This window comes from Bicyclus anynana, chromosome 22 (genome assembly GCF_947172395.1).
Source record: "Bicyclus anynana chromosome 22, ilBicAnyn1.1, whole genome shotgun sequence".
NCBI classification, from domain to species: domain Eukaryota; kingdom Metazoa; phylum Arthropoda; class Insecta; order Lepidoptera; family Nymphalidae; genus Bicyclus; species Bicyclus anynana.
Window position 1 is genome coordinate 10,766,781 of NC_069104.1, and position 17,418 is coordinate 10,784,198.

At 40.6% G+C, this 17,418-nt stretch overlaps 1 protein-coding gene across 1 annotated transcript in view; it reads right to left on the reverse strand.

Moving 5' to 3' along the window:
• Positions 1–661: 661 nt before the first annotated feature.
• The window catches only part of LOC112054205 (uncharacterized), a 53,652-nt gene continuing 36,895 nt past the window's right edge, over positions 662–17,418 (reverse strand). Inside the window, exons 3-11 of the mRNA XM_052888291.1 lie at positions 12,281–12,427; positions 8,258–11,604; positions 5,349–5,608; positions 4,571–4,739; positions 3,766–3,917; positions 2,812–2,908; positions 1,936–2,039; positions 1,503–1,561; positions 662–810 (exon numbers count right to left, since the gene is read on the reverse strand). Of these exons, the coding sequence (XP_052744251.1) occupies positions 684–810; positions 1,503–1,561; positions 1,936–2,039; positions 2,812–2,908; positions 3,766–3,917; positions 4,571–4,739; positions 5,349–5,608; positions 8,258–11,604; positions 12,281–12,369 (4,404 nt within the window). The 5' untranslated portion in view covers positions 12,370–12,427 and the 3' untranslated portion in view covers positions 662–683. The remainder of the gene's footprint in view (positions 811–1,502; positions 1,562–1,935; positions 2,040–2,811; positions 2,909–3,765; positions 3,918–4,570; positions 4,740–5,348; positions 5,609–8,257; positions 11,605–12,280; positions 12,428–17,418) is intronic.

Sequence of the window (17,418 nt, forward strand, 5' to 3'; positions counted from 1 at the left end):
GAAAAGGAGGTCATATATTAAAGAAATGACGGAGGTGTCTTGAGCGGGGTCCTCAAGTGAGATCTCGCTGACTCATTGAACTCAATCCTGTAAGATGTCACTCACTCATTAAAGTAATAGGAAAGTATTTGAGAATGATGACTGAGAAGTCTTGAAAAGAGTCCTCAAACGAGATCTCGCTTATTAATTGATCTTGTGCGACCTCACTCACACATAAAAGGGCGGAAAAGGAGGTAAGAGGAGATGGCGGTGAAGTCTTGAGAAGGGTCTTTGAGTGAGATCTCGGTAATTCATTGAAAGCTATCTAGTGCGATCTCCCTTACGCATTAAAGGACGGAAAAAGAGGTTAGAAGAGGAAAAGGAGATGTCTTGAAAAGCGTTCTCGAGTGAGATCTCGCTGACACATTGAACTCAATCCTGTAAGATCTCACTCACTCATTAAAGTAATAGGAGGTCGTATTTGAGAATGATGACTGATAAGCCTTGAAAGAGTCCTCAAATGAGATCTCGCTTATTTATTGAAAGCAGTCTTGTGCGACCTCACTCACACATTAAAGGACGGAAAAGGAGGTAAAAGGAGATGGCGGTGAAGTCTTGAGAAGGGTCTTTGAGTGAGATCTCGGTAATTCATTGAAAGCAATCTAGTGCGATCTCACTCACGCATTAAAGGACGGAAGAGGAGGTTAGAAGAGATGACGGAGGTGTCTTGAGAAGGGTCCTCGAGTGAGATCTCGCTCACTCATCGAAGGCACTCGCGGTTTCCGGTGAGGTACGATAGCACTGCCCTCCACTGCCAGTCCGTTACGTGCTCTGCAAAAAAACCTTCACTAATGTCTATGTCTACCAATACATGACCTTGAATCTTAACAACTACTTAACAAAGTAGTTGTTAAGCTTCAAGTTAGTCTTTTATTTATTTTATTATGATAGTAGACAAATTATTTTACGCCATTGCACGTAATTAGCCATTGTAGCACTCGTGCTGTCTATTATGAAATTCGTATTCAGCTCATTGCACAAAAAACACTCGTGCTATAATGGCCTTCACTACGTGACAGTGGCATAAAACACTATTTGTATAGTCGATGGTTTTTCCATTTACCATCAGAAAAAGTAGTGTACGCCATTGCTTGTAATTAGCCATTGTAGCACTCACACTGTTTATTGTGCAATTCGGTTTCACCGCATAGCACAAAAATTACCTGTGCTACAATGGCCTTCATCAGATGACAGTGGCATAAAAAAGCTATATGTATAGTCGATGGTTTTTCCATTTACCATCAGAAAAAGTAGTGTATTACGTGCTGTATAGCCACTGCACGTAATCAGCCATTGTAGCACTCGAGCTGTCTATTATTAAGTCCATCTTGCACAAAAATCACTTGTGCAACAGACAGTGGCATTAAAATCTATTGTATAACCGATAGTTTTCCACTTACCATCAGGTGGGTTATCTGCTTGGGCTGTCCATTATCACTTTATAAAAGAAAAATGCTTGGTACCTTATCGGCGTAGGTTCGTCTTCCGGTAGCCAACAGTGCAGGGAGTACCCTCGCCGCGTCTGAAACAACCGCCTTCTTACATTGGTAAATTGTACGCTTGATCAACTGTGCATATCATCTTCCTCATCATCATCATCATCATCATCATCATCATCATCATCATCATCATCATCATCATCATCATCATCATCATCATCATCATCATCATCATCATCATCATCATCATCATCATCATCATCATCATCATCATCATCATCATCATCATCATCATCATCATTAACAACTCCGTTGTTAGCTCACTGTTGAGGATAAGAGAGTATATCCTCTTAGAATGAGAGGCTTATCGATCACCGCGCTGGCCCAATGCGGATTGACTGCAATCTCGCCCGATGATTAGCTATTATATGACGATGATGATGAATCAGCCTCTTACCTTGACGGAGCTGCGTGTTTTGCTGCGCGAGGCGCGGTACGTGTGTAGATCGGGCAGCAGATCCGATGACTTCTTGACACTCTTCGACGCTACGATTGAAGAGTCTGGAACGTCAACACAATGTGCTCGTAAGGTCAAAAGGTGACGACCCTGCACCGCAAAACGCAGCCCCTACTAGGTGGGTAGGGTCATTAAGCTAATAACAGGGTGCCGGTGGATACATGCGGTTCAAGCCCATGGTATTTTGTAGTCTCTACAAGAGGTATATGTCCGTCAATGGAACTCCATTGGCTAATAATGATGAAACGTAGCTAGTGAGTGAGAAGTGGTGTTGGAGACGTTTGTTGGACTTCCTTGGACAGCGTTCAGAACCAACATTTCCATTCTCAATGAAGTAAAGTTACAAGAAAGACTTTTGTCGAATGTGCTTTTACGGGTTTTAAAGTTCTTTAGCCACATCTCCAGAAATCATGATTCAATTGAGCGGTTGGTAGTGCATCTTCAGAGGCCGATCTCCAACCCGCTCGACGGATTTAGTCAAGTCTGCTACATAATCATCCATACTGCAGCCAATCTCCAAAAGTGGAAGAGCATTGCACGCATGCAAGGCGTCGCTCATCGCTGCAACCACTCACGAGTGGACGATTAAGAAGAAGCTAGTGAGTAAGTCATAACTTCCCTCAGTACAATATGCTCTGATCCCATTCTTCTGCCAAGATCGATAATGATGATGATAAACTTGTAAGAAGTAAAGACATGTATAAACCATATAATGACTCCTCCTAACCTTTAGGAAAGTAAACATTGGTCATGTTTTTAAGTAATCGCTAGCTGTTTGCATGTTACCTATATGAGTTTTTTTAATGCTTGTCTAACCTGAAGCCTCTTTCTTGACGGTGAGTGTGAGTCTGCCCGCGTCGTCCAGCACCCGGCGAGGTCGTCCGCTCTGCGAGCATTGCGCGCCGCATTCCACCTACAACGATTATACAATAATTGTGCAAAAAGTACCTCCAACTTTTCAGTTGTGTGCATTTAAAGAAATTAAATATCACGTGTCTCAAACGGTGAAGGAAAACATCGTGAGGAAACCTGCACACCAGAGAATTTTTCAATTCTCTGCGTGTGTGAAGTCTGCAAATCCGCATTGGGCCAGCGTGGTGGACTATTGGCCTAACCCTTCTCAGTATGAGAGGAGACTCGAGCTCAGCAGTGAGCCGGTGCAGAAAGTTCCCATCGTCAAGACATTGTAGACTCTTACAGAGTCGTTCATACCCTCACGTACGTCACGTACGTCAACTCGAACCCCGGTATACCGAGGTTAGAGTTTGACAAGCGATTCCCTTAGATAGGCCACCCTTCCACTTATGTTCTTCTAGTCTTCGGGCTCAACTTTTCTTTAATGGTCTGGACGAGCCCATGAGTTATGCAGGAATTGAACATAAGGGCTAGAAGTACGTGAGGGTATTAAGAGGGATGTGTCTTATACTCGTATCCAAAAAGAATGAGCCTTTAGAATTATGATGATTATAACCAAAAGATAGTAAGTAGTAGTCCTTTTTGTGACAGAGGTTGTCCGAGAAAGTAGGTATCAGCGTGCTTAATTATGCATCATTGTTGTATTTCGATCTTACCCACATGTGGCTTACCGCCTACGCCTCAGGTTAGACATGAGGCAGCACTTTGTCAGACATGTTATGCGTGTGTTTCTGGCTTTCAGTTTCAACTATGGTCAACACCCGCGCTTACCCCGAAGGTTCGGCGCTGTGATGACCGACGGCTGGGGTCAGGGAAGCGCAGCGGCATCTCCACGTGTAGTCAAAGTGTACTCACGGCGCGGGGGCAGGCGGGCGGGGGCGGGGGCGGGGGCTGCGGGGTCGGCGCGGGAGCTGACCGACGGCTGGGGTCGGGGAAGCGCAGCCGCATCTCCACGTCGTTGGGCAAGGCTGCTGGACAGGAACCAGCGACTGTCACTGCCCATTCTCCTATAGTCATAAATAGATAGTACTTTATGTACTCTACTTTTTTTTCTAAGAAATGAATGAACTAAAAATAACTAGGGTATATGGTTAGTTGGTATGCCTTAAGTACAAGAGGATTACCAGCAAAATCTCTAACTTGCCCAAAGACCTTGGCTTCACTAGAACTGCAACAAGTTCTATAATTAGAATGGGTATCCAAAGCTGGTCCTAGTAGGGTCTTACTAAAATCCTAAGGCTGTTAATATAGACCAACGATGAAGATGAAGATACTGTTCAAATTGAAAAACAGCCACTATAATAATTTCCTCAATCACACTATAAACAATGCGATAGTCTATCTATTTTTTACCTAACTAACTAAACCACAAAACCGATTTGGGTGACATTTGGTAGGTACACTGAACTAACTGAAGCTTGCATGACAGAAATCGCTACTTAGCGATAAGTCCGCCTTTTGTATGCTGATCTCTTCATGATGTTTTTATTTCTCTTGTTTTTGTCACTATGGTGTGGAAAAAAAGTATATCTATCTATCTATAGTAAAATTAGACCTTGAAGCAGAACAAAGGCCACTTTTTAGCCCGGATAAATCATGGTTTCTGCGGGATTTGTGGAGTTGCAGACGTCTGCTAGTATATATAAAGGTATATCCACACCAGGCGGTGCGGCGCGTCGTCGTCTGCGGCGAGCCGTCAGCCATGCCGGCGCCAGAGAGCACAGCAAGCTGCCGCTCGACTCGCTCGAGCTCCACATCTCCTCCGCGCCATCTTCCTCACTCCGTCCGAAAGCGGTCTTCTGTACCCGCTCCTTCTTATGTGACTCCACCTTTAAAAAGTTTGGTGTCTTACTTGTCATAAGCTATGATACTTCTTTAATCAATTAAAAATCTGTAAATTTAGCATCTCATGGCTAAAAGTGGTAGATACCTGATGTTGTTTTCTGAGCAATACCTGCTAACTAAGAATGATGCGCCATTAGTGCATTGCGTTAAACTACGATGTCGTAGCGTCGAAACTGCGTCGTTTTCCATATATTTTAAACTAGCTTCCGCGCGGTTTCATTCGTTCCGTTTCCACTCTTGCTTTGAAGGTGTTTAAATTATAAGTGGCAGGAAACACAAACGCTGGAAGGGCATTCCAAATTTTTGCTGTACTAATTAGAAATGTGTTTACGAGTTAGACATCGTGTGTCAAAGCAACGCAAGGCATACAATGCGTTGATACGTTGCAACGCATTAATGAGGCTTCGCCCTAATTTACATAGTTGCTTCTATCACTAAGTACAGTATGCGCCAAAGTTCGAGTCCGCCTCTAAATACCAGTACAGAATATAGCAATATCAGAGCGGACTAGAAAGCTGTACACTTTTGATGACTAGGTAAGATGTACAAAGGTCAATTTCGTGTGTGTAGAGTAAGTACATCAGTTCACCTACCTTAACTTCAGTCTTCCCTCGCCTACATCCCAATACATCTTTGACTCTTGACTTCTCTTTCCTTCTGTCTCTATCTCCGACAGAAGACACTTCCTCTGAAGAACGTCTTTCAGAGCCGATGACATTGGAGCTGACATGTCCGTCCTGCCTCTTCCCACGCTTTAGACGGAAGAGAGGATTCGCTGTCTCAGATTCGCTGTAACCACCTCGCAGACGTCTAGTGGGTTCTGTTAATGGCACCGATGTACGCCTTGTTGGACCTTTGGACATAGATCAACTTACTTTTGAAGGATGGGTTTACTCAGAGGAACGATTAAATACCTCATTGGATCAATGGATAACTAGATGCTGTTTCAGATCATGAGGTTCCCAAAGGGTCTAGTCGTTATTCGGACTATTAAATATTGGGCTTTTTTTCTTAAAAGAAATTCTCAGTAGCCCGTAGTTGGGAGGTTAGCGATGTTATAATCTTGAATGGTCAATCAATAGCATCTAATTACCTGATAACGTAGGGAGGCTAGATAATATTAAGGATTAACCGTCTTAAAAGGAACCTTACCAATGGCGCTATTGTCAAACAGGGTATACCAGTGAACTTGGGCCAATGGCCAAGTTCATTGGCCCAATTACCAATGAACTTAGTCATTGTTATATTTACAATTAAGTAAAGTGAAGTATCGTCATTATCATCATCACCATTATCAGCCGATTGATATCCACTGCTGATCATAGGGCTCTTTAAAAGGATTTCCAAACAATTAGGTTTTAAGCCGCCAGCATCCAGCGACTTCCTACAATACGTTTTAAATCCTCGGTCTACCTAGTGGAAGATGGGCCAGCACTACGCTTTCCGGTGCGGGGTCGCCATTTCAGCACCTTATCAGTCCTAAGGTGCAATAAGGGCATATAAGTCCTAAGTTAGGACTTTTATGCTCCGCCCAATATCACTTCAGCTTTTCGACTCGTTGAATAATGTCGGTCACTATAGTTCTTCTGCTAATCTCCTGATTCCCAAATTGTTCACGCAGAAGTATGGGGAGTGAAGTATGCTGAGTTTTTATATTTAATTTAGCGTAATGAAAGATAAGGAATTAGTAATGAGTTGAGGCTTTTGTATTACAGTATTTATATTGTAGTTTAATAAGGTAATTCATTAACAATAGTGAATGTTGTAAATCACAGCAAGCGTGAGATCTAACAGTTCCTTGATACTACGTAATTTCTGCGCTGTGTTGTGTTCTAAAACAAAAATTGCTAATTATCCAGCAATAAACTAAACAAAGCATGAGTCTAATACTGTAGTAGTTACTTGCGTAAACGTAGGCGCGTATTCTTTAACATTGAAAAACACATCACTAGGTGCAAGTAGTAGGTATTTAGTATTAAGCACCCACATGTGGGCATAATTGTCCACTTTGAGAACCTAAGATCATGTATATGCACACCACTGCATATAAAGTGCAGAAAAAAACCATATTTATTTCACAACTCTATTGATTGACTCATTTTCTGTACAATTTACTTGTGGGTAAGCACTACCTTAAGTGGTAAAAAAACAAATAAATAAAACTGCAAACTAATTTCAGTATATTTTTATTTCAGACCACAAAAATATATTCTATACTACATCAGTGCTCGCAAGTGCCTCTCGTCTCGAAATACTGTGACGTAACAATGTTATAACTTTGGTGTTTGAAACTCTGTTATACAGGGTGATTTATTTACAAGAAAAATCAGTCTACTAATTCAGTAACAAAATAATAGCTCTTTAATATTAAATAACTCCCGTAGATTAGATGACAAGCCCCTTCGGAAAGAACGCAGAAATCAGCATCCTTTTTCCCTAGCGTTAACAAAATCCGAAAAATATTTGGACACCACTTTTACGACGAGGTATAGGGTATAGGTAATAAAAAAATAAAAAGACTTGTCACAAAAAGAAATTTGTTATTCTATGTATTCTCAACACAAATAAATTAAAATAAAATAAGATCAAATAAAAAAATACCCAGTCAAACTACGCTTTGATAGTTACGCCAGCAATCAACCATCTATACTATAACTATAAGAAGAAATGCAAATAAAATGCCTGGAAGAGATCACTATAAGTGATAAGGTCGCATTTTGCCTAAAAATTCATGTGTTCTTTTGTTGCTTTCTTTTTTGTGCAATAAAGCTATTATAAATAAATAAAATAAAATCATAATAATTGTGTGTTAACAGTTTTCAATTAAACAAAACACCCTGTACTTTCTCTTACAAATACTACGTTATGTGGAACACTATCTCATCATCGTTTGACGTAAGCGTATTGACATACAATGATCTGGTTGTTGCGCACTGCAAGAATTATTGCACGGCATACAATGCTCTGGTTGTTGCGCACTGCAGGAATGCAAACGCCGTGATCAAACGCGTACGAGAAACGTTTATGACATTGTGAAATCGACGTACTACTAACTCTCTTACAAACAAAATTAAAACGTTCTGAATACGTAGATTTATAAAGCTCATAGTGGCGCAGAGTCGAAGTAAAGCGTCGCTTCGTGTTACAAGAAGCTATTGTATTATTTCACAAAATTCACAAATTAAAAATTCGGAATAGAGTTCTTTAATGCAATAATCATAAACTTATTGCGATGCTTGCCTTGATTCTACGTCAATGTGAATACAGGCTAACAGTGTTCTGACTGACCCATACTATTTATCTGACAGAAAAGTTTATGAGTTGGCAAGATCAAAGATTAATTATGACATGTCCTATCTAGCTGAATTGAAGAAGATTGGATTGGAAGATTAAATTGACTATAGTTGGAATTATCATATTGGTCCAAATCTATGCTAAGCGTTTCAACTATGGGTTTCTAGAATAGTTTTAATAATGTTTACTCGTAATAAATATCGGAATTATTCTACAAATATAGTGGAAGCTGTGCGGTGTGATAAGATTGGTGCGAGAGTGCGTGAGATACCTTCTTCTTCCCGTCTTTGAGGCGTCACTCGCTTGGGCTTTTGTTGTTGGTAGCTGATAGGTGACTGGTAATGTCGTCGTTCGCTCGGTTCCGCACTGGGTATCCGAATAGGACTGGTCCCAGCTGACTTTCGTATAGGTGACGTCATTGCGCCTACACTCACTTGTGAACGATACGGATCCGTCATAGGAGATGTCCCTGTATTTCTCACATCAGGAATCTTTAATTCTTTTGACCGATTTTGAGATTCAGGCGGTCTTCGTCGTTCGTCTTGATCAGTGGAATGTAAGCCTTCGCTTAAACTTGGGGCGGATGCTCTCCGTGTGTAGGAATCGTCAGTCGATTCTATACTTAAACTACTTCGCTCCTCCGGTATGATGTCGAATACGTTTTTGAAACGCAAGGAATTTGACCTGGCACGTGATTCACAAGGCACGGAAGCGCGACGAACTGGCACATCGTGAGTTACGTCGTCGTCTTCAAACGCGTCAAGTAACATGTTGGCCAACAAATGACTCGACTTGCCGTTTCTCTCTTTTGAGAGGATCGGTGGAGTTAATCTGCTACCATTAGTCTTCTGGTTTCTTTGTGAACTGCTATTATGTACCCTTTGGACTTTTTCGTTAACCGGTACAGGGATTCTCGATTTCTTATTCCTTGAGCTCAAATTGTGGTTTTCATCCGAGTTTGTCGTGTCAGAGTTTTGGGAACTATTCACATATTCGAGAATTTCAAGAATTTCTATACATTTGTTCCCATCGCGTATCTCGGATTTTTGGTAGATCCTTTTCGGAGGGCTCTCGTCTGTAGATGAATTCGAAGTATGGTGTGTTTGCATAGAGACTCTCCCACGAAGAAGACGTTCTCCTTTTCTGTAGTCCTTATCAAGGTTCTCTGAACATGAATGTGATACTGCATTCTTGGACAACTTACGAGCATTCCTGTTATTATTATTTTCACTATCCTTCTTCCAATGTTTTCTTAACAGGTTTTCATCTGACTTAGCTGCAACTAATTTGTTTGAACGTTGGCTTATACGCATACACTTATACTCGTCTTGTGCAATCTTTGCAATGACATCATCAATTAGTGCATTTATTATTGCCATACATTCTTTCTCCAATTCTTTTTTTGATCGATACACTTCTTTTTGATTTTGGAGATTTTCGTTTTCTAAATCCCTTTTTAGTTGTTTAACTTTACTTCGTCTTGCACATTCCATACGCAGTTCTCTTTTTCGGTGTCTCTTAAATAATCTTTGCTTTATTGTTTCTGGCATATGATCTGCTACAATCATGTTTTCTTTCTCGCAATCACAATTATCATCTTTTATCCTTATGAAGAAGGCTTCACCCTTTTCTTTCGGAGATGTGATGTCATGTTTATCAGCATTTTCTGGTAGTAAATCTAAAACGTCTATAGCAGATCGAACAAGCTCACTCCGCTTGTTATTATTGAAGGACCTTCGAAGAAGGATAGATCGCGGTGAATTTGGGTCATCTAAACTATCAACAAGACTTGTGCAATCAGAACCCAACAGTTCAGCATCCTCTGATGATGAAGTATTCACCTCCATTGATTCTGTGTGTGGAAAAGCAGAAAACCGAGGAACAATAGCATTATCGTCATTTTCTTCAAAATAGTTTCCTGCACCAACACCGCCTAGGACTTCATATTCAGAGGCATTTCTTTGAGTTTGCACTTCAATTTCATCACTATTGGAGAAAAGGCCACCGTTGTTATCTATGAATACGTCGACATTTGAAATTTCAATATGCGAGATGCTCGGCATAGGACCGTCTGGTGAGTTCAATTCAGGTTCCATACTTTGAAGCTCTTCCTGGAAAAGTTTTTGTATCTGTTGTAAGACCGCCTTATTTACAGTATCACTTGGAATATTTATAAACGACTCGACTTTAGGTTGACTATTGAGAAGTGTTGCATCGTCAATTCTTAAACTTTCCGCTGATGTAAAGTTGTTATTAGATTCAATACTTATAGCGCTTTCACGAATATTGCTACTACTACAAATGTCACGTGGGTTATTACAGTCATCACGTCTATTATCACTTTCATACAGTTCCTCATTGCCAAAAATGATTTGGTTGTTAGAAGTCGGACTTAAATGCACAATTGTGTTAACACCTGTATTCTGAAGTTTTACTTTTATTTCTTTCTCAACAATACTCATTTTTCTATCGTTACCAATTGTTGCGTTCATTGACTCCAATTGGTCTGTCAATGAATTGAGACTCTCTACTAGTATGTTTGAAACATATTCATCTAAGTCTATGTTTGGTGTTTGAGATTTTTTATGCGGAATCACGGGATTCTTTTGAGGTATCACTGAATTTTTTTGTGGACTAACTGAATTCTTTTGAGGAACCACTGAATTCTTTTGAGGAACTACTGAATTATTTTGAGGAACCACTGAATTCTTTTGAGGGACCACTGAATTCTTTTGAGGAACCACTGAATTCTTTTGAGGAACCACTGAATTCTTTTGAGTGATTGCTGCCTGATTTCTGAGTATTTGCGGAGGTTTTTCAGGTGAAACATTATTAATAGCTGCAGGACGAATATCCAATGTTTCAGAAACGACAATTTCTAATATATCGTAAGGTGTCTCTAAAGATAATGGTTTAGTATACGGTACCATGTTGCTTTCCTCGTTTTCAGCGCTAATAGATCTCTCGCTAACTCGACCATCAATGTAATCACTTGTCGATATCTGGGCATATTGTGATCCTCTGTATCCAACTTCTTTCATAGTAGGCATCGATGTTGTAAAAGCATCTGAGGAGTCGGTAAATGATCGATCATCGATATGTAACGTTGGACTGTCAATTGGTGTCCGAACTATTCTTGTCTCTGGTACAATCGGTCTTGATATCTCCCTGGGTAATGATACGTCTGTTATAGGATCTGTGCAAGACGATATGGCTCGTGCTGGAGATCCTGATGAATCTGAGTTACGATCTCGGGATGTATCCAAGCGTAATCGTCGCGGTGAAGTATGCAATTCGGAATGGGAAGCGTCCAAAGAACGGGTCCCACAGGGAGCGCAGGGGACGCAAGGGCAAGCTCTCGCAGGTGAAGCCCCAGCTCGTCCCCAGAGGCGTAAAAGTGCGGATTTACGCATATGTTCTCTCTCCCGTCGCGCCCCGGCGGCACGAGCGCCGCACCATGCGCAAGAAGCTCGCGTTCCTGATGATGCACCGGTCGCACTCCACCTGCCGGCGTCTTCACATTCATTTTCTGATCTTTGTTGCGCTAACCGATATCTGGAATGATAATATAATTTCTGTCAAAATCATTGTTATCCCTTGTTCTAAACGTTTTGTGTCATAATTTCTTACAAGTACACATGAACTAGGCTATAGAGTTCTCTCCCAAAGTCTGTCTTTTCTGATGCGAACAACCTATGCAAGAGTGAATAGACATCTTCTAGGTAAGCGCGTTCCACCTTAGGTCATCTACACTTATCATGTGGTGAGGTCGTGGTCAAGCGCCAGCCCGTATTTTAAAATAAAAAAGCTTTGTAATAATATAAATGATGAGTAACACAATTTTAGCAATTCGAAGTTTCAAGTTCAACTTAGAATAATTTGTTGTTGGAATATATCTTCGCACTGGGAAAGTCGATTGGTTTTGAGGTGTAGTACAGTATTTTCTAATGATGGCCTCAGTCGTGGAGTAAGAGAAGGAAGATGAGAACAGGAGACCGAAGCTGAAGTCGAGTCCCTTGCGGGTACCTTTCCACGGCTCTCGTCATAATGATGATGATGATGAATTGAGATAAGATAGGGCTCATGTTGCTCTCGGGCATGGAGTACACTCTCCGCTCTACATGCTACCCCGCACGCTGCTTGTACGTTTCACACGAGGCCTTGCAAACCGTATTCATTCTATGGGTAATGAAATGAGAGAACAGAGAGATAGTTGACAGTGGATACGTACTTCCTCATGATGGTCTCGGGCATGGAGTACCTGCGGCGCAGGAGGCCGGGCGAGGCCGAGGCCCGCGCTGGCACCTCTCCGCTCCACATGTTAGCTCGCACGCTGGCCTGCTCGCACGTTTCACACGAGTCCTCGCTCACCGCTTTCCTGAAATCACAAGGCCTCAATGTAAATAGGCGTAATTTACTAACATCTTACTTATTCAACCCACATTGGCGTCATGTTGTAAACTCCAAATTCCCTTTTCTACGAGTATACAAAGAAAGAACTGGCCCTAGTGGGCTATAAAAAATAGATTGACGCTAAGTTAAGCAGTAATGATGTGTGTAATAATCAAGTCAGGCACATGAGGCTTTTTTTTATTCTTGACAAGTTAGCCCTTGACCACAATCTCACCTGATGGTAAATGCAGTCTAAGATGGAAGCGGGCTAATTTGTTAGGAGGAGGATGAAAATTTCCACACCCCTTTCGGTTTCTACACGACATCGTACCGGAACGGTAAATCGCTTGGCGGTACGTCTTTGTCGGTAGAGTGGTAACTAGCCACGGCCAAAGCCTCAATTGGCCCAGCCGGGGATCGAATCCAGGACCTCCGTCTTGTAAATCCACCGCGCATACCACTGCGCCACGGAGGCCGTCAAAAACTTATCATATGACTAAGATTGACAAAGCGGTCCCAGTCAAGCTTCGCTTTGAGAGTTACGCTAGCAACCAAATCGCTATAAAGCTATCGGCGACAAACAGAGTTTTTATCCGCTTGAACAAATAAGACCAGCTGCGCCCGCGTGGAATTCACTTTTCACAAATCCCGCGGGAACCATGGACTTTTTCGTGAACAAGATTAGCTTATGTCAATCCAGGATTTTATCTACCTTCCCAACCCGTATTCGGCTCACTGCTGAGCTCGAGTGTCCTCTCAGAATGAGAGAATGAAGTTATGCCAATAGCCCACCACGCTAGCCCAATGCGGATTGGCAGACTTTACACACGCAGATAATTAAGAAAATTCTCTGTATGCAGGTTTCCTCACGATGTTTTCCTTCACCGTTTGAGACACGTGATATTTAATTTCTTAAAATGCACACAACAGAAAAGTTGGCGGTGCATGCCCCGGATCGGATTCGAACCTACGCCCCCCGGAATCGGAAGCAGTGGTCATATCCACTAGGGTATCTAATTGTACAGAGAATATAATAAAATTAAATATAGTAAAAAGGTATATATACTAATATTACAAAGCTGAAGAGTTTGTTTGTTTGATTGAACGCGCTAATCTTAGGAACTACTGGTCCGATTTGAAAAATTCTTTCATTGTTAGATAGCCCATTTATCGAGGAAGGCTATAGGCTATATATTATCCCCTTATTCCTACGGGAACGGGAACCACGCGGGTGAAACCGCGCGGCGTCAGCTAGTAACTAGATAAAGCTCTATAACTATAAAAGACTAACGAAGATGGAGCCATCATTTAGCCGCATATCACGTTCAGTCATTAACGCTGCGGGAACTCAAATGAAACTGTCACCCCGATGTGGGACGAGGCCAATGTGTCAAAGTAATTAAGGCTTCCCCTTTCCCAGAAAACGCAAAAAAAAATACTTATATTAGAAACATTACCTGTTTATTTTATTTACTAGTGTATATCCGCGACATTGTTCGCGTAGAAATGTTATGTCTAATCTTAACGAAATAAACTCTATTAATCTACATCTATTTAAATAAAAAATAAATGATCCTTATATCCCTTGGTGAGCCGTGATAGCCCAATGGATATGACCTCTGCCTCCGATTCCGGAGGGAGTAAGTTCGAGTCCGGTCCGGAGCATGCACCTCCAACTTTTCAGTTGTGTGCATTTTAAAAAAATATATATCACGTGTCTCAAACGGTGAAGGAAAACATCGTGAGGAAACCTGCATACCAGAGAATTTTCTTAATTATCTGCATGTGTGAAGTCTGCCAATCCGCATTGGGCCAGCGTGGTGGACTAATGGCCTAACCCCTCTCATTCTGAGAGGAGACTCGAGTATGGGTTGATAACGAAATCGTGTAATAGAATTGAATATAAAATTGTGCATGTGTGCGCTCAGTGGAGTAGCTATATTTGACTCACTGTTTGCGGTGATTTTGTAAGCACATCTATAGTATAAAATATCTTTGGGTAGGTATAGGTTATATGAGAAAGTATCTATTTGTGATGAATTCACGACTAAACCAAACCAATTTAGATGAATTTTGGTACAGTAATAAATAGAACCTTGGAGAAGGACATAGGCTACTTTCTATCCAAGAAAAAAAGTTCCTGCGGGATTTGTAAAAAACCGAATTTCACGCGAACTAAATGGCAGGCGTCCACTTGCGACCGTTCTTATTGAATTTATATTAATTTAGATACCTACACACTCTCAGGTAGAGTTACGAGTTCAGAGTTTAAGTCAGATGACAAGTTTTAAATACAGTCATACTACCTACCTACCTACTCTTTACTAATAACTTAGTAAAAATGTACTATAAGTTAAGTGGCCTTGTAAGCCTTTTACTAGATTATGTAGATCGTAGATAAATGCGGCGTAGACTGGGGCTCCCAAATGAAAACCTCTTTACAAATAAATTATGACGATGCAAAAAATGCTAGTTGAGTAATATTTTATCTGTCTATCCATACCATGCTATAATATGAGGTACTTATTATAAATTTAAGACTGTCTAAATGAACAGAATCCTCAGAGTAGGTAAGAAAAGAAAACAAAAATCGGTTTTTAAAGGACCAAAGCGAATTTGAGATATCATACACTCATAAATTTAACTACAATAGGGACTTTTATGTCAGAAATTAATCAACAACACAATAAACATAATTGAAAAAAAAAACTGAGCTAAAGAAACCTGATGAAAAGACCCGATCAAAGATTATTACTATCGGATCAGCATAAAACCGCATAATAATCAACCCAATTGCTATTGGATAGGCAGGCGTTACTTTACAATTGCACGTTGTAGAGTCAACATCTCCTGAGGATGCTCCGGTTTCGGGGTGAAACGTACGTAGAGAGTATTTGTCGGACCTGGGTGACGTTGTCGCATGGTTTCGTCGACTTTTCGCGGATGATAGCAAAATAAATAAATCATTATACAATCCAATTGCTTAAAAGCTATGATGTGTAAATTGAAAAATAACAAACAGTTTCTTCATTTCAATAACCATTTCAATGTAAACATGAATTAAATAACTATTTTAAGGCTAAACACGTTCTACGTAAACAGTAGCACAGATAGGCTCGAGTGTAAGACGTTTATATTTGATGAGATTTCGTATTTCAACAAGGCGTCCAGCAAATATTAAACAATCCGCTTCATAGCTCGAAAGCCTGGGTTACCTAGACATTCCTCATTTTAGAAACGCCGTAATTTTGATAACCCATGCTCTTGTCATAAGTAAAGGTAGCCAATGCAGTTGGCCAATTCACTAACTTTAACGTATGTTGTCTACCTAATATAATGGGGATGATGTCAGTTTATTAAATTGTATGCTAAAAGTAAAGAAATTTTGTAAAAGTAACAGGGTATCTGCGATCATTATTTTCGGAGCTACAGGGATTTAATGAGTCATATTTGCGGCACTGCCTCAGATCCCTGAAAAACGTACCCCATACAAAATGGCACGAATTAATGACGTCGTCGATCATAATGATCGTTAGATTTGTATAGGCGTTCAAACAAAATTACAAAAATCTTTATTATTTGTGCGTTTATGTTTATTTATTAAAAAAGGTCACGTTTAATTTAAGGAAGCTAAAACTGTATGAGTTTGCATGGAGCGTTTTCAGGGATCCGTGGCAGTGTCGCAAATATGACCCTTTAAATCCCTGTAGCTCCGAAAATAATGATCGCAGATACCCTGTTACTTTTACAAAATTGCTTTACTTTCGGCAGTCTCCTAATTTATATACAATTTAAAAAACTGATTGATGATTATCCAACACAATTTTTGGGTTGACAATCTTTCACAGTGGAATTCATAGTCGTTGTAGGGGCTAAATGAAGCCCTGGGGGTGCCACTATGTCCACTGTCACCGTCCCTAAAATGCGGTAGATCTGGGTATCGCAAGCTCTCGCTCTATATTTCACAAAGGCGTCCAGCAAATATTAAACAGCACGTTCCATTCCACGCAGGTTATTGGAAACTGTAATAATTAATGATAACGCGATGGTGGAAGGCCGGGGAAACGGAGCGTGGCAAAGAAAATATGCTCGCTATTTATGTAACTGAGAGAAGCGTTTCTGCATACATTAATTTTATGATTGAATCTCACAGAGCTATAAAGAAAATGTGCTAAAATGGAAAACATTTTGGCTGGTGGGAGGCTTCGGCCGTGGCTAGTTACCACCCTACCGACAAAGACGTACCGCCAAGCGATTTAGCGTTCCGGTACGATGTCGTGTAGAAACCGAAAGGGGTGTGGATTTCATCCTCCTCCTAACAAGTAAGCCCGATCCATCTTAGATTGCATCATCACTTACCATCAGGTGAGATTGTAGTCAAGGGCTTACTTGTAAAGAATAAAAAAAAAAAAACATTATGGCATTACTTATTTAACTTGACACCGCCTTTAAATCGATTAGTTAAGTAGTTAGGTTAGGTAGTACAATTTTACTATTCGCTTTTTTGACGTACGTAGGTATAACAACCAACGATATTTTACACTATAGATATATTACGTGTGTACAAAATACGGATCACTTTTTGCGGTGATTTTGTAGAGACATAACCTATCTATAGTATACAATTATCATTGCCCAACACAATGAAAGCGATATTTCAGGTTGCGCTGTAATTGGTTGTTATTTGTCTGTTTCTCTTCACGTTATTGGTAGCACTAGCGGAAACACAAACACAAAACACAAATCCCTCAGGAACCATTTTTTGGGATAAAAAGTAGCCTATGTGTTAATCCATGCTATAATATATCTCAATACCAAATTTCAGCTAATTCGGTTAGTATTCGGTAAGTAGTCGAGGCGTGAAAGAGTAACAAACATTCATATCATTAAAATCATCAGTTTTCGTAAACCACGGGAAACCGTGGATTTTTTCGGGATAAAAAGTAGCCTATGTTTTAATCCAGAGTAAAATCCATT